General features: G+C 36.3%; 1 protein-coding gene and 1 long non-coding RNA gene across 13 annotated transcripts in view; one reads left to right on the forward strand and one right to left on the reverse strand.

Annotated features, from left to right (window-relative positions):
* Positions 1-108: 108 nt before the first annotated feature.
* On the forward strand, positions 109-2,735 carry LOC139119462 (uncharacterized). The gene is made up of 2 exons (XR_011548939.1): positions 109-246; positions 920-2,735. It is a non-coding gene; the product is annotated as an uncharacterized lncRNA (long non-coding RNA).
* A 1,323-nt stretch (positions 2,736-4,058) lies between these two features.
* LOC139119463 (cilium assembly protein DZIP1L-like) overlaps positions 4,059-27,307 on the reverse strand; it is a 61,769-nt gene continuing 38,520 nt past the window's right edge. For 7 of the 12 annotated variants that reach the window (XM_070683293.1, XM_070683289.1, XM_070683285.1 and 4 more), the window contains 4 exons: positions 17,117-17,275; positions 13,983-14,068; positions 10,515-10,615; positions 4,059-9,291 (listed from right to left, as the gene is read on the reverse strand). In XM_070683293.1, the coding sequence (XP_070539394.1) occupies positions 9,179-9,291; positions 10,515-10,615; positions 13,983-14,068; positions 17,117-17,275 (459 nt within the window). In that variant the 3' untranslated portion in view covers positions 4,059-9,178. The remainder of the gene's footprint in view (positions 9,292-10,514; positions 10,616-13,982; positions 14,069-17,116; positions 17,276-27,307) is intronic. The other 5 variants (XM_070683294.1, XM_070683290.1, XM_070683296.1 and 2 more) reach the window with 3 other exon arrangements.

Consider the following 27,307-nt stretch of genomic DNA (forward strand, 5'->3'; position numbering starts at 1 on the left):
AAACCAACAATCGTAAAGATTATATCTTTGTCTGTAGTATTCTTATATTCTTATGTATAATATATGTGTTATTGCTAGTAAGTCTTGTACCAATTTTACGACAATATGTCTCCTTACGACTTAATCGTGTCCTCAAAGTCAAAGATCCACACGATACGACTGCAAAACAGCAAAACAGGGCAGTTGGCAGGCGAACCGGTCGCCGGTCCTTCTGAAGGTTAGCCGTGGCCTTTTTAAGTTGATAAAGTAAGTTTATATCTCATGTATTCTATTGTTTGTGTATGTAAAGATTTTACAAGACATACGTTTGTTCCCGGCGTGTGTTCAATCTAGCCTACATTCATCTATAAAATGTCGACAAACCGTGGTGCTGTGACATACAAGGAACTGTACAGTACATACACGCTACGGTCGCGCTATGTTTACATTAGAGAATTTTATTACAATCGAGCTGCAGCACGCTCAGACAGTGAAAACGACCCTAAATGTGAATGTGGAGATAGGCGTACGAATGGTCTAGGATTATGGATATAATTCATCTACGATTGCAAAATAGTGTCTTTAGTGATGTGTTCAGAGTGATAAATATTTGAGTAAATATACACCTGGGAATTACACGTATCTTGACTTAATTTTCCACTCTCTATTCTCTGTTTATATCAGTCAATTAATGTTGATTTTGTATAGCATTAAAAACCATTTTGGTAATTGAAAGCAGCAAACTTGCCATATGTTACTCAAATACTTTTTTTTTAGAATGATTGTGTACATATTATGATGCATACCATTTCTCAAAATAGTATTCAGCCCTCAACTATTATGTGGACACATGCAAAGTGTGAGTGAAAAGAAAGCAATGTTAATGAAATTACAATATTTTGTTAATTTGTTGTGGGTTCATTTTCATCACATTCTGCAGGTGATCTACAGGACTGGGAGCATTTTATCACCAAGATTTTAGTTTGGATTTCACTTCATTATCCATTGGCCATGCGTCAACTCAAGGGAAAAGTGACGGAAACAAAGAGGGAAAAACGTCTGCGAAAGAAAGAGAATGCTGAGAACAAGAGCCGGATATTTACAGTGGTCTTGCCGGTCTTCTCCTTGCTGACTTTACTTCTGGTGTTGTTTGTCTACTATGGCACAAGATCCAAAACAGAGATGTAATCTACTGCTGCAAGTACAGAAGAACACGGTGTCCTTGATGAGTGACTTTGAATCTAAAACTCGGATATTTCAACCCGGACATCAATCTGGAATGTACATCATATTTTTCCATTTGTTGTAGAATTGGTGCAGCTAATCCACACTATCTATGACTTTTCATTCTGATGTCACAACACTTGTTTGGATGTAAAGTCATTAGGAAGCCTTTTTCACAAATTCTCTCCTTATTTGAAATTTGTTTGTTGAAATGTAACAACAGCTGTGCTGTCATCAAAGGTTCTATAATTTCAAATCAGAATTATGTTACGTATGTTACTTCAAGATTTTGTCTAATTAAACATGGGACACAGCAGCAATATTTTCTGTCAAAATGTTTTCAGTATATCTCCAAAGTCATCAAACTTTATTATCTATTTTTTGTCCAACATTAGTAATGTCTTTTTAACTTTCATGTTCACAATTTAACAACTAAGCTCATATTTGTACTCAGAAGTTATATCAAAATTGTTTTCCTAGCTTGTGAGGCTGAGTAAATGAGTACTTCTCATTTGCTAGATACTCTGTACAAAATTAATTAAAGAAATGAAAAGTATAATAGTATGAACCGAGAGGATAAATCTATTGAAAAAATATTAAATTCAGAAATCAATTCCAAATTTTACTAGATTTTAAGTACTTTGATTTTGTGAGGATGGGTTGTAGTAAATGAGCTTGAGATGTATTGGACGAGTCATGAGATCGTGAAAGGGTGAATCACACAGAAAATGAAAACAATGAAATTTTGAACAACAAGATAAGTTTAATCTGCTTGTAAAGCAATATACATACAATATTTCAGATTTTCACATTTTGGAAAGAAACACAAAGTACTGTTAGTTCATATCCATTTTGACCAAAACGTTTTGAGGGTATATTGTGTGAAATTATGATTCAGTGTTCTGCCATTGTATTTGATACTAGAAAACACAGATTGCACACGTAACACAACAGATGTTACTGTTTTATATTTAGGGCTGGGGTTTGGTTAAAGTCCGAAGGGTATTGATTGATTGCACAAAAAGTCATTTAATTCAGGACATGACAGTCGGAAAATGTCAACATTTTTATGGCTTCTTTTCTGTCCTAAAATTTCGACCACAAGACTATGTCCTGTTTTAAATGGGTTTCTCAGATTGAGTTGGAAATCATATTTTGTTTATAATATTGAGCATTTTGATGGTATCAGTAGCTATCTTTGTTACAAAAATTATTTGATGATCACATGAGAAGGCTGTAAGTTGAACAATTCAATAAATCAGCTGTCACCTTATTGTAAAGTACACAGGGAGTTTGCATGTCTACTGGATTAAATATACTTGATGGTCACCATATTTACGGTCAAAACTTAATGTACCAGAGGTATGGATGACAATGAACTTGAAGGAATTTTCATTATGTACACTATGTAACATGAAATGTTGGATTTTATTAAATTGTACAAAGCTGTATCATGTCCTATCTTTTCTTGTCTTTGTTTAAGAATTGTCAACTCTTGAGGGAAAGATTTAATAAACAGACAAACAAACAAACTCTGAGAATTAAATGTTTTTATAAAAATATCGTCTTGTGATGAGATTGTAGACAAACTAGTTGAATTTATAGCCAATATCAACGTTGCTGATTAGGAACTGAAAGACAAAATCCAAAAGTTGCTCAATTGAAATACATCCCAAAGGATTTTTTTAATGTGTTTCACCGAACACCCTAGGGTCATGCATTTCAAGATATCCATCCAAAAATGAATATCATATGAATATTATTTTGATTCTTTAAATAAACTGAAGATATTTCACTTCTCTGGAGTGGATGAACAACATTAAAAATCTTTACAACCTTTCTACTGAGCTGACACTGTGCTAGATCAAAGTTTATCAAAGACAAGAGTTATCACACTTTATCAGCTCATGACATTTTTTCCATTTCTGCTATCATAGGCAGTTATTGATAAATAAAACCAATTCAAAGTGGAGGCACTCTGTAAGATGAAGTCCAGAAGGCTGTCAGGTCACACTTGATCACAGATCCCAAATGCTCTAAACCTCTACTAAGGTATACTCATTGCATGTCTATGCATCGGCTTTGCTTAGCTGTTCCCATATTTGATGTAATGCAATTATAGGAAAAATACACCCTGAATTTTAATTGAAATGCATCATAATCTAAATCTAGTCATCTTTCTGTCCCGAGTTTTGCACCATTTGTACCAGGGTATAGAGAATATACTTCTAAATCCTTATTCAATCCAAGCAGATGAGATTCGATCCATAGCTTTAAGCAGGACTTCCTTAGTAAAGCCAGAAGGGAACAGCCTGCAGAGATTCACCAGTCATATATGGTCCTCACTAACTCGTCCTAAGCATGACTTATAATTGTGTAAAGACAGTGTTGAATATCCATTCCCTGAAATCTTGTTTGAACCAATTATATTGTACAGTAGTTTATTGACAGCATATTGGGGAAAAAGAGGGAGTGGATGGCAACACTCTAGGCTGGATAAATATTTAAATTAAAACTATTTTGTGAGTTTTAGAAGTCTGCTATGTCAATTGCGAGTAACGAATTCATTTCTGGCCATTTCTCAACCGTATACTTTGCCTTGTTCTTTGTTTCTATAGTACCAACATTGGCAAAGTAGCCCCGAATTTTCATTCTTGATTTTAATAGAGCATAGTTGAAAGTTTCTTGAGGAAAGTTTGGGAAAGTTTCAAGGCATATACAGCCTTAACAACAGCAAGGCTGGTTACCGCTACTTCATTCCTGTTCTATCATAGACAGTAGACAGGGAATCCCGCCCCCCTCTATTGTCTACTCTTCTATCATCCACACACACTATAAATCAACAAATACAGAACTCAGTATGATTGAAACAGTTTTATTTCAAGCATTCAATGGAAGCAATCTGCCATAAAGCCAATTAAATCCCAAAATATAATCACAAAATATATATTTTAGAAGCAAAAAGAACATCCCGATATCTACCATAAACAGTAAAGACACTGGAAAAATATCAAATTACAAACAAAAATAAATATTTTCTTCTCCAAATACAGCTGATACATAAATTTTAAAAGGGAAATGCCTGTATACTCTATGGAGCAGATCTAGAAACAGACTTTGTAATGATTTGCACTGTATTAGAATCCCTTTCATACAAGGTCCCTGATTGGTCGAGAATATCAAAATACCCTTGTGCATGAATAACATAACAAATCATATTGTTCCAAACAAAAGACCTCAAAAGTTAAGAGCTACTTGTTTGTTGTCACAAAGATGGCCTTTCTTCATGTTTAAAAATTTCTGGAAAGACTGCCTTTAGAGTTGTCTCAGTTACAAAAATAATTCTCCACAAAGCTGCCATAGATTTGCCATCCTCCCCACTAAGGATCATCTGATGCCATGAAAACAAGGTGTTTTACAATTGCATAAAATACACATCACACAATAACTTACACATGAAATCTGAGTTGATTTCTTATAGCAAAATATATATAATCTTATTTAAGATATCCCACATACAAAAAGTCTGTACGAAAGCGGTCACCAAACATGAATTGCTTAGAATAAATGAACGATTTCAGAAATAATTACATGTGTTAATTGTTAATTATGGGTGTGATGAAATGATTTGATAATGGTCTTAAACAATGAGTATGATTAGCTAATGTATTGCTCATAAACCAATCACTTATCATGTTTCAGTTGAGAAATGCAGATGATAATATGTGATTACTGATGTTTTAAATAGTACAACCACCAAATACTTATTCTGAACTTGCCATACACATGCAAAAACTACATCATAACAGAAATTACATATTTTAAACAAAAATTAGACATAACAGAAACAATTCATAGTTACGTGTTACCATTTTTGTCAATTTTAATCAAATCATATTTACACGATATATACATTGTTTTACAAAAGTTCACCATTCCCGTAATCATACAGTTTTACAATTACCAATATTTGCCTGTTATAAAGAGTCTACCGGTATGTACCATTTTACAATTTGACATATTATACATGAAAAAAATTCATCAATTTGCTACTTCTGAAGTGTAACATTTTGTTAATTATTATAATAACATGTAATATATTCCTGCTCTAATAACGTAAATTTTTACTATACAGGGATAATGTAGGCTATTTTTTGTATTATAAAGCAGAAATATTGTATACGACAAAGGAATTGAATTTTCTTGTCATTTGAGTATTTCAATTACACCTGTTTACAGCAACATCTATGTAATCAGAATCTTGGCCAAATTTCAACAATGTGTACAGGTTACCGTTGTTTTTTGAAAAGAGATACGATGACAAAGCTGAGTATGATGCTAGTTTTTACACATCCTCCAAACTACAGAACTAAACCTTTGATACACAGTCATTTGGACCCTACTTTGTTTTTTAGAGTGATGAGTGTGGACCTATGTACATGGTGTGAGGGAGAACAAAGTAATGGTCACGATGGAACTTGTCAATCAGCTGTAGTGTGTCAGTGATGACCATCACTTCATGATACTGTACATATCAACATTTTCCCTTACATTGAACATCACATGTCATATTGAAATATGTTGAAGTTCATGTAATTTCCGAAAGACCGTTGTTTCTCCCGAGGAGGGGGTGGGGGGCGGGGGATTCTGGATAGGATGTCAATCAGGACATTGTTACCAATTATCACCTTTATATTGACAACAGAGACAAATCAAGCTGGCGGCCAAAACTTTGAAACTTCTGAAATCTAAATGATCTTTGTAAAGCATGCTGTAGATTAGAATTTATCAAATGCAATTATAAAGTTTCTGTCAAGCATTTCAGAGTTATTCAAGAATATCAGGAAGCCAAAGAGATTAACTGAAGTAACAGTTCCACAGCACTCTCATTTTTCATTATGATATATTATGATTTAATCTTTCTTTCAGCTGTAAATATTGCAATTTCATTTCTTACATACTGATTTTTTAAGTGTCGTACTGGCCCCTGTCACTGATTGAAAATATTAAATAAACAACAAAGCAAAGTTAGATCTAATATAATGTTCAGTGTTTGCCAAAAAATTTACAATGAATTTGGATACATGGTAGTCAGAGATGGGAACATATTTTGTCAATGATAGATTACAGTGTATGCTACAACTGACATTGGTACCACCAGTGGACACATTAAGTACTAAAGTTGTATACTCTCTCCTTACCACTGATTGAATACTTTTATGGCTTAATAAATTTCTGTGATCAAACATATATTGTAAGCAAACAAATCAACAAACCTGATATGTTCATTTAATCAGTGGAAAATTATTTTGGATAAGTGTAATAAATTACTAACTTTGTGAACAACTTTGATAAACACCACAGTTTTACCGAATTTGACATTAACTGTAAAATGACATTTAATACAGACTCAGAGATAGTCACCAAGGAAGATTTTCACAGAAAATGACGATGACAGTCTGCCACACTAATTCATATTTCACTTTACCAACTTTTCTGTCATCCGGCGTGACTTGGAATTCATCTCTTAATTTCCTTTCAAATTGTCTGGTTGGACTAGTATTATGCAAGAGTAATAGTCTAAGAGCATTCCACAGATGAAAAGACAACAAGAGTTACATGAACAATCACTGAGCATTTCTTTGTATTACACCTTGAACAATACCATGAACTTTCAGAAATCCTTTCATTTCCATGTACTACGCTACCTCCCATACTATACTCTTTCTCTGAGTTGATTTTCCCAAATCTCAATTTCCAGACAATGAGAAGATGTAAAAGCTGTGTCATATTTCTGAAATATTTCACTTTGCTTTTCTATGAATCTGTCTCAGCATTGGTTAAGTCCATATGTATATAACAGCCACTCATTATAGGTAGACAATGACAGATGTACCTCATGCAGTTTCAATATTTTTGGCACACAGTAGTACTCACTTGGTAAACTTCTTGAAACAAATTAGCATCAATGTTTGTTACATGAAAATTGGAGGCATCTATAACACATATCCCCAAAACACTGTAATAGTGTTCAGTGTTGGAAAAAATAATCAGCCTTGCTACAGCCATTGAAGTTGGAAATGGATTGTGGGAGAGCACCATAGTAATGACAGTGTGTAAAATAAACGAAAAAATATTCACATAAGACTCTAGGACGGTTACCTTCAGAGTGCATTGCTCTGGACGGATAAATCTATTGGACAGAGACTTCAGACAGGATTAAAGCAAGCAACAGTTTAAAAATAATTTAAAAATCTAATCATCAAACCCATGTAGTGGTACTGTGTGGTGATGATATAATCTGGCAAGATATTAAATGTAACACACATCTCAGAGCTGCTCAAAAGGGCCCAGTGTATAAGCAATTTATAAAATACATTAACAGCTTACATTTGCAGTACATAAAACTTGTGCAAACACTTTGTTGACAGTAGAATTGATTTGTTGTAAAACTGTCACAGACTAAAGAATTTTGAGTCCCTTATAAAAAAACATTGTTTATCTTCATAGGAGAGCTTACATTAGTTATAAAACTCATCAATTCAGTTTTACTCAGTCCAAAAGCTGAATTGACCGATTATGATTTGATAATACAATGTTACAAGTTGATATCATATGTTACAATTTGGATATCAAAATGTAACCCTTTCACCATCAGACTTCAGTACATCCCTGCTGTTTTCAATGGGATTGGTGGGTTGATCTACCATACCGGTATACACAGTGAAATGGAGTGAGAGGGTTGAAGTGTCCTGATGGAAGCCCTAGTCAGTACATAGCTATATAAATCTATGTACACATAAGATCAAAATTATACGCAGTATACAGTGGTCCTGCCTCAGAATTCAATAAAAAATGCCAATCCGATATCACAAGTGATGCACCATTTGGGAAGACCTGGACTAAAGCAGCACATTGAAGTATTTGAAAACTGAATTTTGGAAGCATTCCACAAACTATACTCTGCAACTCACAGTACAAACAATTAACTAACCCTGCATGGAAGACAGACTCTGCATGAACAATTTATGCCATGACTTTACCCTACTGGAACCACATTTTGGTAAAATTCACTATCTTTGAAACAGTGAGCGTAGACTAAGCTTTATACAAGAACAATATTGACTGGTTTATTCTCTGCACAGCCTTGGCACATTTGAGAAACAGTTTTTTAAATTTTCATATCCTGCTTGTCTTGGAGAGGGGGGGGGGGCATTCATAATAGTAATAAATAGAAAGATACCCCACAGGATAGAGAACAATTTCAATATGGTATAGGGTGAACCTAGAATTTATACATCTTGTACAATGGGATAGCATGAACCCAGTATATATCTGTCCCACCAAAGTCACATTGGGTTAATCATTAGGGCACTTGGAAAATTGATTATGCTCACTGGTAATTCATTACAAGGCAGGAAAAATTAATGTTACCATGAGAACAAAAGTGATATTTTAAATCTATTGTTATGACACTGTGGCACTTGTGGTAGACATTAAGACTGCAAGGTGTTCAATAGTTAACTGCATTTTGTAGTGTTTTTGAAATCAACATGAACACAAGATTGGCGATTTAAATTACTTTACAACAAGATACAGAGCATATACAGGCAGAAATGACAATCTCAATGTTTAGTCTGCCATCTGATTTTGGTAAATTGGTGAATGTCTAAAATAGTGACATAACACTGAGTGATATAATGAAATGGCCAAAAAAATTATCTAAAACTATACAAGAACAATTACTGGTAAATGGCCTGACACACACCCTTTTTTTGTACAAATTCTTATTTTCTGTATCTGCAGAACCACGTACTGTTTAACGATTGGTCTTCAACATGCTTCAGGAGGTTTAAACACGAACACTGCTTTTGCTAAGTGAGGACAAGAGTCAGAGAAAAATATATCAAAAAATTACAGCTATTGTCAATTTACAGAATAAAATGCTAAGTTACATAAAGATAGATGACATTCATCATGTGGTGATTTCATCCAGATCTAAATCATCATCATCATCCCAGTCTGTCACTGACACTGTACCCTGTGTTCCTGGAGTTCCTCTACCAGCCTCCTTTGACGGAGCGGGGCCTGTGAACGATGACAACACACAAATGAAAGTGTTAGTTTAAACTTTCTATAGTCGGAAGGTGAAATTAGTCAGCCAAGAGTGTCCTTCAAGGTAAAACACACCTTTGGCGCAGATAGTTAAGTTTTCTTCAGAAGTATGAGAAACACTTTACACTTTCATTGACAACATGTGTCCATGTGTTGTGATGAGGAGTTAAACTGCAAAATATTTGGTCATAATGCAACTTTGGCGAAAGAGTCTTGTTTTATCATAGCTATGACAACAAATAGTTGAATAATTGCCTTGGTTAGGTGTGCAGGTAATTAGTGATATTCATTTCATTGAACACAACTACCTGTACAAATTCCTGACGACTTTAAAACCAGCTAGGAATCATTGAGCGCCACCAAGTAATAAGAAATAACATACTATCTGTCACCTTGTAATTTCAATTTATGTACTTGTAGTTACATTTGGGTGTTGTATTAAATTTTAAGTAAAACTGCCCTGCAAAAGGGATACAATCAAAACAAAGCAAGCTGACTGGCTGTAATTTGTCACTGGTATTACCACCAGCTGCAACACAGACTTCCTCTCCATTACACAATACATCAGGACATATTATGTTGCTGTTGTCATTTCAGAATGTCTTAAACATACACTCACACCCCAGTTGAAAATACATGTGTGCATGTACAACTGTCATTTCATAATAAATTCTTTGTGGATGGCATATTGATAATTCTAAATTATGAAATTGGCAATCCACAAACACACTGGTACACAGTACCTAAAGTAAGCTACAACATGTCATGCAATAATCACAACATACTCATGCACAGCAGATGTCATGTGAAGTTTCTGCAAAGGAAAATTTATGATGTTCTTCAATGTTATATACTCTGTAAAACATCTAAGGTAGTGTCTGCACTACAGAGAGGAGCAATACTAGTGTCTGGTTTGTGTGTACAGGCAAATTTATTTATAGCCATGTGTGTTTCATCTTTATCTCTGAAGACTCTAAGCTGTGAGTACGCTGGTAGGTGCCGTGTTCTATCACCCGTACTTTGCAACTTAAAGATAAACTTTACAAAATCCATGGTGAGTGTAGCAGTTCAATAACTATAGCAGCAGTGTATTTTGTGAAATCTCACTCGTTCATAGAATATTACATTTTGATGTGACATTAGATGGCGGGGTGTTGGAAGAGAGATGTGATTTCGGTGCTGTAGTGGTGTCCTACCTTTGTGTGAAGATCCCCACATACTAGTACCATAGGTGTTAGAGGAATCGGTTTCAGAAACAGTGCGCTGCCTAGCAGCTGGTGATGGCTGCATGTTAGAACTGCAGCAAAACAAAGACAGCGAGAGATATACACACTTTATTTTAGCTGCAGTTCAAAGGTATTGGGGTGTTTGCAGTGCAACTTAGAAATTATACATGGCTGGATGAAGTGTACAGGTCCAAATTATTTCATTCAAAATGAACATACATATTCCAAGATTTCACATATTTTACCTGACAAGTTTTGAACCAAATAGAATTGAATGTTTAGTGTCATTAAGGTACTAACTGTCGTAGTTTTCGAGTATTTTTGTCACAATCACTGGATATTAGAAATGATAGCAAAAATGGTTGATTTTGATCAAAACAATCATTTTGTGTTCAAAACAGATCAAGCATTTAGAAAACTTATATCAGTTCACATGGCCAGTTCACATGCATGGCTTCAAGAAACCTAAAAAATTTCATGATATGAAGCAAAAGAATAATTAACCAGAGCAAATTATGGCATACATCTGGTATGGAGGTTTCCTTCTACATATCATGCAAAGGACTGCAATTAAGCTCTTTTAGACAAAAAAATTCATAAATGTTACTGGTGAAAGTTCATAATTTACTCAAGCACCTTATTTCAGAGACTTCAATAAATTTTCTCTACATGAGTAGAGTGACAGGAAAAGTATGTAATCAGTCAGTTTATAAAATAAGATGCCACCTTAAAGTATATGAGTATACTTTGCAATCTATTACTCATTTATTATATTCTCAATCGGTACTTTTTTGTCAACAAGACTTGCAACATAGAGTCATAACATTAAGTGAAAAATAGAAACTTTATGAGACTAAATCAACAGTTCATGTGAGTCTGTTTTTCCATCTACTTGAACCTGCTGATGTGGTTTGAATCAAATTTGAATGTGTATGAACCGGTATATTTTCAAGATCGAAACAACTGCTGTTTCTTGGATTGGAAAAAACAATTAAAAGTAAAACTTCATCATTTGAACTCTGTACTTTCATCATGACAAGGTCTGCCATCCATCAATTTCAAGTTGCACTTTTCAACCCCAACACTACAATACTACAGCAGTTGATGGTATGGTTAGTGAAAATTGGAAACTTAAGTTGTTAACAGATTCTCTACGCTAAAATCATACCAAAGCACTCAACTCTAAGAAGTTTTTAATCTGCAAAAAATAAACCACACATCATACAAATGACGATGTTACAACATGAAAATTACACATGGTATACAAACATGTGGTAAAAGTTAGGCCAGACAAGAAAATATTCTCTATAAACTTCTCTTTATATTTAAACAAAAGGTAAACAAATTTACAGTATTGTTAAGTACAGCAAAGAACTGTGATTGTATCAAAGCAAAATGACGGTTTGGTTTACAAAGTTTTATTTCACAGTCTCTTTGTTATACTCTGACAAACTCCAAATTTTTGACAAGTTTCAACGTTGTCAAAAATGTGACATCAAGCATTACTTCTTGAATGGCCTCATGAAATCACAGAAATTTTGAATGATCTGATTGGGTGAAGATGAACTATCAAGATGAACTATGATAAACACATGCAAGTCACTCTATGTTAAGGTAAAGCCATATTAGTGACACCAAACAAGCACAAGTGATTGTTAGATATGTGTGTGTGTATGCTGAGATGTGGGACATGTCCACACAGGCCACCTATAGAGGGCAGTATATACATAACAACATTTATTACATTATTTACAGAGTCAGACACTTTTTAGTGTGTGACGCATTAAGACAGGGTACATTTGGTCATTTTCTCCGGTGAGGAGATAACAGTTAATAGCACTTGGTGATAAAACATACAAATGAAGCAACTTGAGGAAGATGCACTTCATCATCGAGCTAGAGATTTTGGCCAAGTTTTTATTTTGGATGGTTTAATACATGCAAACAATTCAGCCTTTTCCTGTTAACTAGATTTGAAGATACACAAGAGTTTACTTTAAAAAGGCTATTGTCTATTGGATAACTGCAGGCTGCTTGCTAAATGAACATAGCAATTTGCTTATTTGTAGAACAAGATGCACCATTTAACCGACACAGCCAAATAGATAAAAGCCAGTGTCTATACCCCTTTCCCTTTTTCTGCTCTCTTTGTGAAATGAATGCACCACTTTCCATATGCAGAAATGAAGACAATATTATGATACCCAGTTTCTCATATAACAAAGACAATGTATAACACAGCCATGTAAACAGAGTGACAGCATGGGTACATGTGAACAAAACACAAACACTCTAAGGATACTAAATAGCAACAGTAATGTTCCCCCACACATGTGTAATAGTTATTACATCATACAAGTATATTGATGGCGCAAATACAGCGATCTGATAGGTCCAGACGCAAAAGGAACTGTGGTATATTCGTGAAATACCAAGGCTGGCACACGTGCGCACTCTCAGCAAGAGCAAAAATTGTTTTTTATGACATTCAATGCCAGAATTTCAATATAGTGTTATGATATATTATCAATAAATCGCATTCAATGATGGTATACCACTGGATTTTGACCATTTCACTTCATATATGCACTCGCTATCACTTGTGTATATATGTCGTCAACTGGTCAAAATCTTGTGGGATACCATCGCTGGGTGTGCTTTATTGCTTAAATAACCAGCAAAATAACATCACTTTGCAAGTATAATGCTGTGACTGTTGGCAATATTCTCCGGAAGCCGTAGTGGCATATGGAATGATCTCACTTTTTTCTCATTTCTCTCTTTTTTTCCTTGTCACCCTAGTGTGTATAGCACAGTGACAATTTCTACCATTTATACACAAGTAGGTTCAAACACACAGTGAAGATTGATAAGCCTCATCCTGAGGCAATGTGTGAAAGACTTGACTTTGTCAAATCCCTGAGTTTCAACTGTATCAGCATATGCTAGCATTGTAACATCTATGTGCATCACTAATAATTCTGTGCAATGATCAAAACTACTTTCTTCGCTAAGACAGTTTTGCATGATTGCATCAGTGACACAATTCCATATGTATGCACTACATGAATGGAGTCTTGGAAAAAAATAGCGAACTAGTTCACAGCTTTCAGACATTGTGTTGAAATTACTATATACTCTACATCAAACTGACTTTGATCGAGGTTTGTGCACAAAATATGTTACACATTGTTGCTGACAACTTGTTTTTTGTCAGAATGTCATGAACAAATACACATTTGACAGACCAAAATGTGAAAACAAAGGAAGAGGGTTGCTTTACCACATGGTGGCTCATATCTTTGATCTTACAACAGAGCTCTTCCACTATATTTTTTAGCTGATAAACCAATAATCTGAGTGGAATGTTGTATCCTGAGAAAGCGATAGAATCTGTACTAGCATGTCTCCATTTTGAAAAAGTTTAAATTTACTTACGCTGCCACAGGCTTTGATGCAGCTGATGACATTTCATCAATGGAGGAAATGGAGAAATCACTGTCTTCATCTGCATCCATCATTGTCTTGTTTGGAAGGAAAGACAAAGAAATGATAAGTAAATATGACACACTGACATAAAACTTGTTACTTATAAACAATGTTATATTACTGCCTAGGAGATGTGCAATAGGGTTGGCCTGTATCGATCATTTAATCTTTGTCCTATATTATAATTGCTTTTTGATTCACATTTTAATTTCTACTGAAACATTCATTTCACTTCTTTTTGTGCCTTATTTTTACAAAAATACATGTATCAGCCGTAAAATCATTACAAAGACAATAATCATTATGTGGCTCAGGGTAAAAATCTAACACTAAAGTCTGACTCCAGAAACTTCCTACAGGTAGTTTCATGAATTCACAAATATGTTTTCGTAAACCTTGCATTTGTTCAGTATGATTTTTTAAGATGCTATTTTACAGAACTATGTGGAAATTAAGATGGTAAAATAGGTGAGCAGTAAGATTTTTCTCTGATGAATGCCACTACTACCTATTAGCTACTGCCTACCATTGATTGTAATAATTATCTCTGTGGTTGTACTGGCAACGTGTACAACTTACTGGATGATCTTGAAATAATTTACAAGATAAGTTGTAAGTAGGCTGGTGACATTTTAGAACTATTTGCATTCATTTGGCTACAAGTTGCTGTCTGTTTTAATGTAAGAATGAATCCTACATGCAAGGGTGGAACCTGTCCACTTAAACACAATGGCAAGTTATTTGACTTATGTTTCTGATACATCTGAGTTTGGTGACTTGTTTTGGTGCTGAACACAGCCATACACCAAATTCACTGGCAGATTTCTTAGGCAGTAAGACGCATTCACGAAAATTGTTGATTGAAGAATATTTTATGCATAAAGCAAGGTTTGAAATCTAATTGTTTTGGTCAAATGAAAGCAAATTTTGCATTGATAGAGATAAAAAAAATTGCACATGATTTGCATATTTTTGCCTCGCTCAAAACATAACATGTTTGTGTATGCATAATAAATGCCCCAGTTTGTCTTTATTCTATCTATCTATCTATCTATCTATCTATCTATATATCTATATATCTATATCTATATATAGATATATAGATAGATAAAGACATATATATATATATATATATATATATATATATATATATATATATATATATATATATATATATATATATATATATATATATATATATATATATATACACACACACAAACAAACATAGATATGGCTTATTATACAGTACCTTTACACGTCTTAATTACTGAGTACCGGTAGGTAGATTTATAGATTTATATTGAATGATAACTATCATTAACACATATTATATATTTAAACAGGACGGAACAATCATAACAGGTAGAAAGACAGTTGTCAGACTGGAGATGGGACAGTACAAAATAACCAATGTGGAGAGGTTCTTAACATATGGACATGGATCTGACAAGTATATTTACAGAATATTGTCAAACAAATCTACATGATGTACAGTCATGCAATTATAGGAAACATGCAGCTTCAGAATTACACATCATGCAAACAAGATTGCTTATTGTAGAATTTTCGGAAAGACTGGACTTGACAGATAGATAGAGAGTGTTCTCTGTAAGGGCTTTTGAGATTCCTTGACAACATTGGCTCATTTTAGGCAGATGTACCTTTGGACAGATCCTTGAACATCCAAATATTTACAAATACTTGTTCTTTTCAAGTCTATTACTTGAGCTGGCTCATTTTGAAGCTTGAGGAGTAAATAAACTTTCCACAATTTCATTTTTGCGAAAACAATTTTTTTTTTCGTTTTTCCCCACAGAGTAAACACAGGGATGGCAGCTATTTTGAATTTCAGTGTTAGTTGACTATCTTGGCTTTTTAAAATGCAAACAATTCATCGCACAATTGAATTCAGCAAAAAGATATTGGTTGATATGTGAAAAGTACAATTTTGAATTTAGAAATTAGCAGTGGAGGTACATAATTTCTAGGACGTAACATCCTAGAAATTATGATATTAAATTCAAACTCTGCAACCAAAGTCTTTGGATTGGACCTTTACAGAGCATTTTACACTGTTGGTGTGAAAGGCAAGGTTCTTTCACATCCGTTCCCTATGTTTCTGTACACAGTGCTATAGGACCAATGGAAGCACTGTGGATAATCAAATGAAGGCAGTGCACTATGTTTCTGAAAATTAAAACCTGGGAAAAACTACCACCAGACAGTGGTCATGAGCTTTTGTAATAAGCTTTCATGATCTTCAGATTTTCTTAGAGCAGATTTTGAGCCAAGTTCTTATATTTCATGAAAAAGTTCATTTTGCAAGGCGGAGACTAAAAGGTCTAAAACCCTACCTCAATAGAGGACAATGATTGTCTGTGGTCAGGTGGGACCATTAAGGGAAAATCGGAAAATGGAGGGGACGGGGCAAGGTTGGGACATCTCCCTAGCATAAAAGCCTTAATGAGAACACTGTGAAAAGGTGTACACAACAGCTGTTTTAATGTCACTAGTGAAAGGCAACAGATAAGTTTTGCAAATTGATTGCAGCTTTGCAGGAACAGACAGATACAATACAAAGGCATAAATAGTGTTTTCTTTTGTGTGCTGTGGTGTTACCGAGAATGCAACTGTTTTGTGCAGCCGTACCAGCCTGCCTTTTGACATCAGCCAGCAAAGAGACATGCAAAGTAGATAGATATCCGGTTTTGAAATTCCACAGTGTAGACTTTTTGAGACAAAATTTAGGAAAACTTCAAAAACTACAGTGGTATAGTTCTTATTTGGTAATTGGTCATTGGGATGGCTTGCACTGTCACATGACTATTTAACTTAGTCAGAAATGTAAAATGCTCAACGTACTTTTTGGTGTCATACTGCTGGTGAAATTAGAGATTTAAAATGGCGAAAGCTTCTTGCATTCTGGGATTGCATTAGCATAAACACTGCATCAGGGCAAACACATTCTAACAGCTGAGAGCATTTGACGATTTACAGAGACACAGAACTAAGACAGCATGCTTTGAGAACACAGAGAGAACTTCCCACACAGATGTTGACACCAACAGCATGCTACTTACAGGTATTCTGGGTGTAGGAGAACCCTGACTCTGGTCGCCAAGCCTGTCACCTGGCTGCGTTAGTGACCCACCAACATCTATACCACCCGTAGGTTTCTGCCCACCCCTCCATGACAACTGCCTCTCTATATCCCTGGCTCTCTCCTTTACTGATGAACCCTGGTGAATAAATTTACAAGATTAATTCTTTAGCCCTTTTGCCGCAATGGTTCGGTCCAAACCCATTGTTATCAATGGTGATTGTGGACCTGTGTAGTGGATATTGGGGTGAACAAGTTATACTCTGACAATTTCTTTCACATCAAAATTCAACATCAAGCCATCCACTGAATGTTGAAATTGAACTAGTCTACCTCAATAAATAATAAATTAGATTACATATCACAGATATTCTGAGACACTGTTCACCACGGGTCCTGTACTTGCATACAGATTTTTGTATCCATAAACAAGCGTATCTTACAAACTCTTCAAAACTTGCAATTTCTGGAAGCTTTGCATATATTTTGTAGCATGGTATTTACCTTGTAAGGAGGCAAATGATTAGCTTGGCTGCAAAGTGATAGTTATTACTGACATGATATGACATGAAATTCTGTGCAGCACAGCACTGAGAACTACTTATCTATACGGTATATAGATGCACATGTTAAATAAGATGGAGAAGACAGCAGGGAAAAAAGCACTTGTTAAAGACAACAGGAGGGATAAAGCATGACTTCAAAACATAATTCTGTCACTTAATTCCATCAAGGTGTTAGTATGACATTCTCTGCTGGGAATGGGAAATAAATACTGCTAGCTCACATTAGGTATCATTCAGTGAAAGACCACACTACAATAAAATCTAACAGCAATCAAATGACAATAATGTACATCCTTCTTACTTAGCATGGCAGAGACATTGGTGGTGAAAACATGAACATCGACAGAATCGGAACAAAGCTCATTGACACAAAACAGTTTTGTTTCACAAGAATAGCAATATCCAGGCACCTATTCTGAACAGACGACAGACGAAATAACATTGGCAGAAAAAAATCACTACAAAATTGGTAATATATGAGAATTAAAGTTGAGGGAAAAAATCAGTCAATGAGCAGGGACTTGTTTGGGAATAGCAATACAATTATTGTCTCTGAGAAAACAAAACATGAGATTGCTTCTACAATAATGAAAATTTATCCTAAAAATTTGATCAAATGTAGAGTATTATGTAGCAAAAGAATTTCATCAATACTGAACCCTTTCTAAAATTTACCTGACTTTGTCCAATCGTAAGTTTACTGACAATTTAGCTGAGGGATTTAGTAAAACATTTACTCCCTAATTTGCTGGAGACTTTTGGCTGTTAAGTTTTAAAGACAAGCATAAACTCCCTCAACATCTTAGAATAAATATGCTGAATACCACAGCAGAGACACACCAACTCTCTTAAAGCAAAACCAACATTTTCAATATACCAGTGTTCAGTATGTTTGAATGATTTCCTTGAAGATAGTATAGTGTTACGTGCAGAGAAACGAACAAAAGGGTGAACTCAGCAAATAACGTTTAAACAGAATTTATTACAAAAATAAAACTAATTGCTAAGTCAGGGATAGAGTACAAGCTTTAAAGTGTACAGACTACTTATCTCAGCTGGGACGGCAAAGCTCCAGTCTCAGAGTTGTAACAGTCAGTCGAATGAATGAACAGTCCTTTGGCTTGCAGGCTTGAAGCTGCACAAAGTCCACAGTATAAATCCAGCGTTGACAGTGAAGGTCTTGAAAAGTCTTGAGAATGACTACTGCTGGAGTTTAGTAACACACAAGAGACACGATCCCAAAAGTCTGACTGGAAGCTGTGCACGTCCCTTTTATAAAGGCATGTAAGAACAATCTAGAACTTTTATTGACATGCTAATTACTGTTCTAAAATTATCTCCCTTACACAACTAATCAACTTTCCAGAACATTCCAAACATGACTAATTGAATTCAGGTTGTGAGGTCATCAGGGCAGTGACCTTGGAATGTTCTAGACTAATTGAACTCAGGTCATGATGAGTGTGGGGGGAATGAACTACATAACACACCCCCTCTTCAAAAAAAGAAAATTTTTCAAAGAAAAATCTTTCTTTTACAAATGAATCTTGAAAAGGATTTAAGTACTCAAATTTTGTTTTACTCTAAAGTAAAGTTTCTTGAAAGTGAACAACAATAAAATTTCTTGAAAGTGAACAACAATAAACTCTAAATACGAGAGAGACAGTCTGCAATTAAATTGTCTCTGCCTTTGATATGTCTAATGTCAAGATTAAACTCCTGTAACATTAAACTCCATTTAGCAATCTCTGATATTTGCCTTTAAATTTCTGCAGAAAAACAAGAGGGTTGTGATCATATAAACCACTATTGGCTGATTTGAAGAAGTAACATAAACTTCAAAATGCTGTAAAGCTAATATCAAAGATAAACACTCTTTTTCAATTGTAGAGTAGTTTCTCTGGGATTTGTTAAATTTGCGTGAAAAATAGCAAACAGGATGATCTATACCATGACTATCCTCTTGCAATAAAACAGCACCAGCAGCCGTATCACTAGCATCTACAGCTAATTTGAATGGCAAAATGAAATCTGGTGCAGACAACACTGGGGCACTTTGCAGTATGGCTTTAAGTGTATCAAATGCCTGTTGGCATTGCTCTGACCAAACAAACTTTACTTTCTTTTTAAGTAAGTTAGTCAAAGGCTCAGTAATTGTGGAGAAATTTGGACAGAATTTTCTGTAGTAACCAGCCATACCGAGAAAGCGCATCAGTTGTCGTTTGCAGTTTGGTATGGGAAAACTTGAAATGGCACTGATTTTGGCATCAACAGGTTTTACCTCACCCTGTCCTACAGTATGTCCGAGGTAAGTTACCCTTGCCCAACCAAACTCAGATTTGGCAAGGTTGACAGTCAACATTGCTTTGCTCAGTCTCTCAAAGAACTTCCGCATGAGCTTGATGTGTTCCTCCCAGGTGTCACTATACAGGACGACGTCGTCAACGTAAGCTGCACATCCGTCTAGCCGGATATGACGTCGTTGATCATCCGTTGGAACGTTGCCGGAGAGTTCTTCATTCCGAATGGCATCACCTTGTACTGGAATAATCCGTCTGGTGTAACAAAGGCGGATATTTCACGAGCACGATCCGTCAGAGGGACTTGCCAAAATCCCTTCAGTAGGTCAAATTTCGTCACATACTTGGCTTTTCCCACTCGGTCGATGCAGTCATCAATCCTCGGGATTGGGAAAGTGTCTGTCTTTGTTAAAGTGTTGACCTTCCTAAAGTCCGTGCACATACGATAACTGGTCTGATTTGGGAACAAGTATGCACGGCGAACTCCAGTTACTTTTACTGGGTTCAATAAAGTCATTGTCCAGCAGGTATTTGACTTCTTCCTGGAGATATTTTGCTTTTGTTGGATTCAGTCTGTATGGATGTTGTTTTACAGGCTTACTGTCCCCAACATCAACGTCGTGATAGATGACGTTTGTCCTCGTTGGAACATCTTGAAACAGGTGTTTATATTCATGGAGCAGTTCTTTCACCTGTTGTTGTTGTTCTGGCTGGAGGTGTGCCAACTTTGTAGACTCCAGCTTCTCCAGGATTTCTGAGTTCTGAAGCTTGACCGAGCCCAGCTTTGAGTTTAGAGTATTTTCACTCAAGTCAGTTTCAGTATCACTATCTTCATAATGGTTTGAACTGACTGCACTGACAGGCTGAGTTATAGTAGGATTATCCCTATCCAAATATGGCTTAAGCATATTTATGTGACATAGCTGTTTTTGTTTTCGCCTGTCAGGTGTTATTATGATGTAATTTAAATCACTCAATTTCTTATCAATTACCGTAAAAACCCGATCAATTCGACCACCCTATTAATTCGACCACCCTATTTTTTTCACCAAACATAATTTTTATTTGGGCCCTTTCAAATCGACCACCGACTAAAATTTGGACTTTCTCGATCTCTATTAATTCGACCGAATTACCCTTCAAAAACTTCCTTCAGTTGGTGAATGAACGATATTTCAAGACATCGAAAACCACCGTTACGAATACGATGAACCACGGGTCAGACAAAAAGGCAGAAATGAGAACAACAAAGGGCTTTGTAAACGGCTTTCAGATTGGTTTTCATTGGGTCACATGATTATTTTCGCTGAGTATGAAACCTCAGTGATTTATAGTGAGCTGGATCTCAGTCGCCCTCTTTCGAATCTGCGTGAAGTTTCAGCGTGTGTGAAGTACCAACCCTCTAGTCTCTGGTTTTGTCACTATTTTCTCACCTTAATATCGAAGAAAGTAAGAATAAATTACCTACTTTCTCCCTTTCTTATTGTCTTTTTCCGAATTCTTACCATCCCGTGTCGATTGAAATTTACAGACTCTTTCTGTGTGTGAATCAATATCCCTTCCTAATTGGACAGATATTATGTTCTAAACCACATGTTGCTTGTTCCTAAAACACATAGACAGATGTGCCCCGTGCACTAAAAGGACGAGTTTGCGAAATCTTTTGCGAACGCTGAAAAAATTGCTGAGGAAAAATCGATGTCAGTAAGTACGGCCGCCGCCGCCGCGCCGTGCGTTCTTACCGACTGGGAACAGAGCCCGGGGAACAGAGTAATATTTTCAAACGCAAATGGGGACAGTGTCAAGGAAAGAGTAAGACGACGACTTATTTTTTCAAGCTGAAGAAATTGCTCTTTCTGGCTGTTTTAATGACTCAATCGAATATTTTTGTACCCAATTAATAAATCATAGACAATCTCAATTCTCGGTTTCTGGCAATTTTTGTCGACCGATAAGTCTTTTCATCTTCAATATTCCATTCTAATTTCACCTATATAATATCCTAACCTCCTGTGACTTTCCTTCTAAACGTTGATTTGCCTTGTGCACAAAAGAGATGCTGTATTTTATGCCAAACGATGAAAGATCCCTGAAGAAATAACCATGTATCAGTCAGTACGCCGACGGCAGGCGAAACCCGGACGGCCATACCGATTGGGGACAGCCATACCGATTGGGGACAGAGCAGAGTAGATCGAAACGCAAACGGGGTATTATTATAGGAAAGGCGGTGACTTATTTTAAAGCTGAATAAAATGCTGTCTCTGGTTGTGTAAGTCTGTCGATCGAAATATATATTTTGTTCCCAGTTGATTAATCATGTGGGATAGCAGTCTCGATCTCCCCTTTATGGTTCGATATTTACTGACTCGTTCCTTCTCATTTTTGTCAATCGATGAAAGCATTTTCGTCTTCCTTATTCAATCTTACTTTGACCGATGTGATATCCTGACCTACAGTGTCATTAGTTTTGACCAACGTACAAAGACGTTGCCCATGCGCCCGGTTGACGAGATATTTGCAAAACGGTGAAGAAATATTATTATTATTTATTAGCCGTGTTCACAATAATGACACTGGCTCAGAAAGAAAGAGAAGGACAAGAAAATGTATAACACTGAAATATTTGGACACGTACGGCCATACTGCATGGGGGCCGGGAGACATCGATGTCAGTCTTTCCGGACTGTTTACATGTAGCTTAGGGGATATCAAAGGAGATGAATCAGTTGGTTGAATAAAACAAAAGTTTTCAGACATATTTTATGTCAATGTTGTAAATGTTGGACTTTTGATTCGATTGAGAAACCAGAATCACCTACGAGAGATGTCTGTATTAAACACGGACGCACAATTCGGAATAGTTTGTTGTGCTACTGCCGAGCGATCTCAGTCGTGGTGTCTCTCTCCCATAAAATTTCAAAGCTATAGGCCTACACTTGTCGTTTCAATTCACAGGTAGCAGTACACCGATGACCAGATGTTAAAAACAAGTCTAAGCAATTTTACGCTGTGAACGTCCTTGAACCTATGGACGTGCCCATTGTTTTACTGCGCCCATTAGCGTGTAAACCCCTGCTCGTTCCCAGCAGAGTACTTTTTTAAAGTTCTGTACATCAGTGTACACTTTGTGTATAAGCCCTAAACCTAGTTTAATTCAATTATGGAAAGGTATTAGTAAAGAATAAAGGGTCGTTACAGTTGCTAAAATTGCGAGAAAAATGGCACGTTTTTCCAGTACTTTTACAGTTCTGTGCTTTCCATCCCCGTTACTCAAATAGAATAGTCCTATTCACAAGCGCTATTGTTTTAAATCACGTCCAGGATGTGCTGTTGATTTTCATTCTTTCGTGCAATTTCATTTGTTTGAAGCAATATCCTTTCATTTGACTGCTCTGTGGGACTCTTCTGGATATGTGTTTTGGATAAAAAGAACTCTACAGTGAAAGACATAAACTTCGAAGGTGATAGGTATACAATATCGGTTCGATGTGCGAAGATATACAGATTACAAGTTATTTTAGAAGTTCTTAAAACCAGTAAAAATATTTCTGCGCGCCACTTATTGATAGTGTCTTCATGAGAACGTCCTTGAATCCGTGACCACGACCATTGTTTTTGAAGTGTTCGACGGTCGATGATCGGTAGATTAATGAAGACATATGTTACTGAACTATCGTGTGTTTGTTAGCATGGTTAGGTAATAGACGGTGTAGTCTGTAGAGGCGATACGGCGAAATTCCAAGGCCCAAGAGAGCATGTGACGTACATCGCATGCTTTCTCACAACGAACGAGCCGTCGGTTTCCATAGCTACGTGATATCCGGCCTCACCGATGTCCCTGTCCTGATTCGGAGAACAACTTTCAAGCTGCGAGTTGAGGTTCAGATGTCCGATTTTTCATATTCAAAAGGCTTATTGATTCACAGCGAACGCCCGTCTTGTTTTTAGCACATGAGGGCAATTGAAAATTCAAAGCCAAATAGCCAGTGGGAAAAAATTCCACCGGACGACTCGCTCTCACCAGCGGTCGCAATGAAAAAAAAATCGAAGTCTCTGAAGTCGGTATCATTGCTCCGCCATGTTTACTGTTAGTTGTACGGCCAGTTTAAAGTCACAGATTTTTCTTCACGGCAAAATTCATATAATTGCCATACCGCAAAGTTCCCAGTGCAATATGTCTTATGTCAATTTGGCAGCAAAAGCGTCACGGACATTCGATCGATGGTGATACACTTTCTCCAGGCCGTGACATGTCACCAGTTACGAACTTTACTGTTTTCGATACGAAATATGCAATATATTATCAGCATTGTTCACGTTGTGTTTTGATTCTGATATCGAATATAACAGGAAAAAACTAACGATTTGAGAGACGATAGAGACCATGCCCGATACGGAAAATTGACATCAACTACTTGCATTGAGCAGTGACCTGAAACTTCAGACTTATATATAAATGTCGACAATATAAAATATCGAAATACCGGAGAGGGAGAGAGAGAGGTTTACGCTGTCGCGATTTGATTATACTGTTTCGGATATGACTTCGGTATAGACGATACACAGACATCGAAAATGTACACCTACTTTCCAGAAATTCGACTAATCTTATAATAAGAGTAGAATAAATATAAAGTGTTGGTTGAAGTAAATCTACAGATGTTGGTTTTCCAAAGTTAGACAATACTTACAGAAATATGGTCATCATAGTCTTCTCTTAAAAACTATTATCTTCAACACCACGTTTCTTATGATCGGTGATGTCATTTTTTATTATTTTTACAAACTTTCAATGCATCAAACGCCATTAGACTATCTCATCTGCCTGTCAGGGAGTTACTATATATTTCCAAGGGCTGGCAAACGATGTCAACTTACGTGTCGTCCGTCGAGCGGCCGGTGGCAGTGTCACAGATCGCTCCGTCTGTAATCGCGGCCACGTTGATTTTGATGTGACACCCAGGTGTGTTTGAGGTTTTTTGTTACCTAATTTGTCGACCTCAAAAAATTCCACAGTCCATGCTTTGAAGCAGTCTCAACATGGCAAACATGTCTCGCGTAAATTTCATCCTCGTCGTTCCAATTAATTCGACCACTAAATTATTTCGGCAGTTTTAATTTCCTAATAAATCGACGATTTTGAAATCGTAATTATTTTTTTCTGGTCGAATTGATCGGGTTTTTTACGGTAGGTATGGCCCAAAGTAACGAGCATGGAGTGGTTTGCCAGGAACCGGAAGTAGAACAAGAACTTTTTGACCTGGTTCAAACTTCCGTTTTGAGGTGTTTTATCATATTTGGTTTTCATTGACTGCTGAGATGACTCAAGATTTTCTCTGGCTAATTCACATGCTTTAGAGAGCTTTGTACGAAAATCTGAGACATATTGCAAAATATTCAGACAATCATCATCGTCTGATAGGAATTTCTCTTTAACGAGCTTAAGTGGGCCACGGACTGTATGTCCAAATACAAGCTCAAATGGGCTAAACCAAGAGACTCTTGAATTGACTCTCTAACAGCAAAGAGCAAAAAATGAATTCCTTCATCCCACTGCTTCTCTGTGTCAAAACAGTAGGTCCTAATCATGTTTTTCAAAGTTTGATGAAATCTCTCAAGAGCACCCTGACTTTCTGGATGATAGGCGGATGACCTATACTGTTTAATGCCTAGCTGATCCATTACTTGTTGAAAAATTCCAGACATAAAGTTGGAGCCTTGATCGGACTGGACACATTTAGGGAGGCCGAATAAAGTGAAAAATTTGACTAAAGCTCTCACTATAGTCTTTGTCTTTATATTTCTCAGTGGTATGGCTTCGGGAACCGAGTTGATGTACACATAATTGTCAACATGTACTCATTTCCTGATCTTGTTTTTGGTAGGGGCCCAACACAGTCTATTAGTATCCTACTAAATGGTTCTTGAAATGCAGGAATTGGCTGTAAAGGGGCCTTTGGAATGGTCTGATTTGGCTTTCCTACCATTTGGCATGTGTGACAAGTTTTACAGAATGTGCTACATCCTGCCTGAGATTAGGCCAATAAAAGTGACTGAGAATTTTATGATAAGTTTTCCTGACTCCTAAGTGACCAGCCCAGGGGGTTTCATGGGCTAGGCGCAATATTTCAGCATGGTAGGGCTTTGGAACCACAATTTGATGTTTTATAGCCCAATCGTCATCAACCAAGACATCTGGAGGTCTCCATTTACGCATGAGAATACCAGATTTTGTATAATAGGAAACAGAGCTATCTGAAGTTTTATCTTCATCATCTACCCTGTCAAACAAAGACAAAATATCTGGGTCTTTGTGTTGTTCTGCAATGAGATTTGATCTAGAAAATGTCTGACTTTGGTCAGCAGAAGTTTTACTGGAAGTTTCAAATCCACGAGGGATAACGGAATGATCCGTGTCAAACACCTGACTGAGAAAGGTGTCATTTAAGTCAACATCTGTGACATTATTTTTGAGAGTATTTTGATTCTCGGAAGTTTTCTTTGACATGGCTCGAGTAATGGCACATGAAGGAAATAAATCGGGTATCTCTTGTTCAATTGGCTCTGGATCCTGATCTAAACTAGGATTATCAGTCACAAGTGGATTAGTAATGACCTTGTCCCCAGCAAGGTCGTTTCCAAGAAGAAGGTGAATCCCTTCGAAAGGCAAAAAAGGCCTAATACCTAAAGTCACAGGTCCAGAAACAAAGTCCGAAGACAAATAGACATTATGGAGAGGAACAGGAATAAAGTCATCGCAATCTACCCCTTAATAAGAACTTTAGAACCTGAAAATGACTTTTCAGAAAACGGCAGGGTATCTGCCAACAAAAGAGACTGGGAAGCCCCGGTATCTCTTAAAATTTTGACAGGGGTAGCGGAAGAAAAATCACTAGAAAGTGATATAAAACCATCATGAATAAATGGTTCGAAAATACCCATAATGCTATCTTGAGAAGAATTGACCTTGACCTCATTAATTGGGGATGAGAGGGTTTAACCTCAGAAAATGTGTTGCACACATTATTAGACTCTAATTGAGTTGATGAAGAAATAAAGCCGGTTGGCTTAGATCCACTTTGACCACTTTGACCTTCACGTTTTCTTTTCAATTTGAAACAATCTGACATTAAATGGCCGTCTTTCTTACAATAATTACAAGAAAGTGTACCAAACTGTTTGCCAGAAGGAGATTGAGACTTGGGATCTGATGATGTGGGAGTGTTACTTGAACTCTGTGAACTGTTGTCATTTGATTTTCTACTCTCCTTTGAAAAATTCTTGGATGAAAAGGAGGAGTTA

The sequence above is a fragment of the Ptychodera flava genome, chromosome 19, assembly GCF_041260155.1.
Source record: "Ptychodera flava strain L36383 chromosome 19, AS_Pfla_20210202, whole genome shotgun sequence".
NCBI classification, from domain to species: Eukaryota; Metazoa; Hemichordata; class Enteropneusta; family Ptychoderidae; genus Ptychodera; species Ptychodera flava.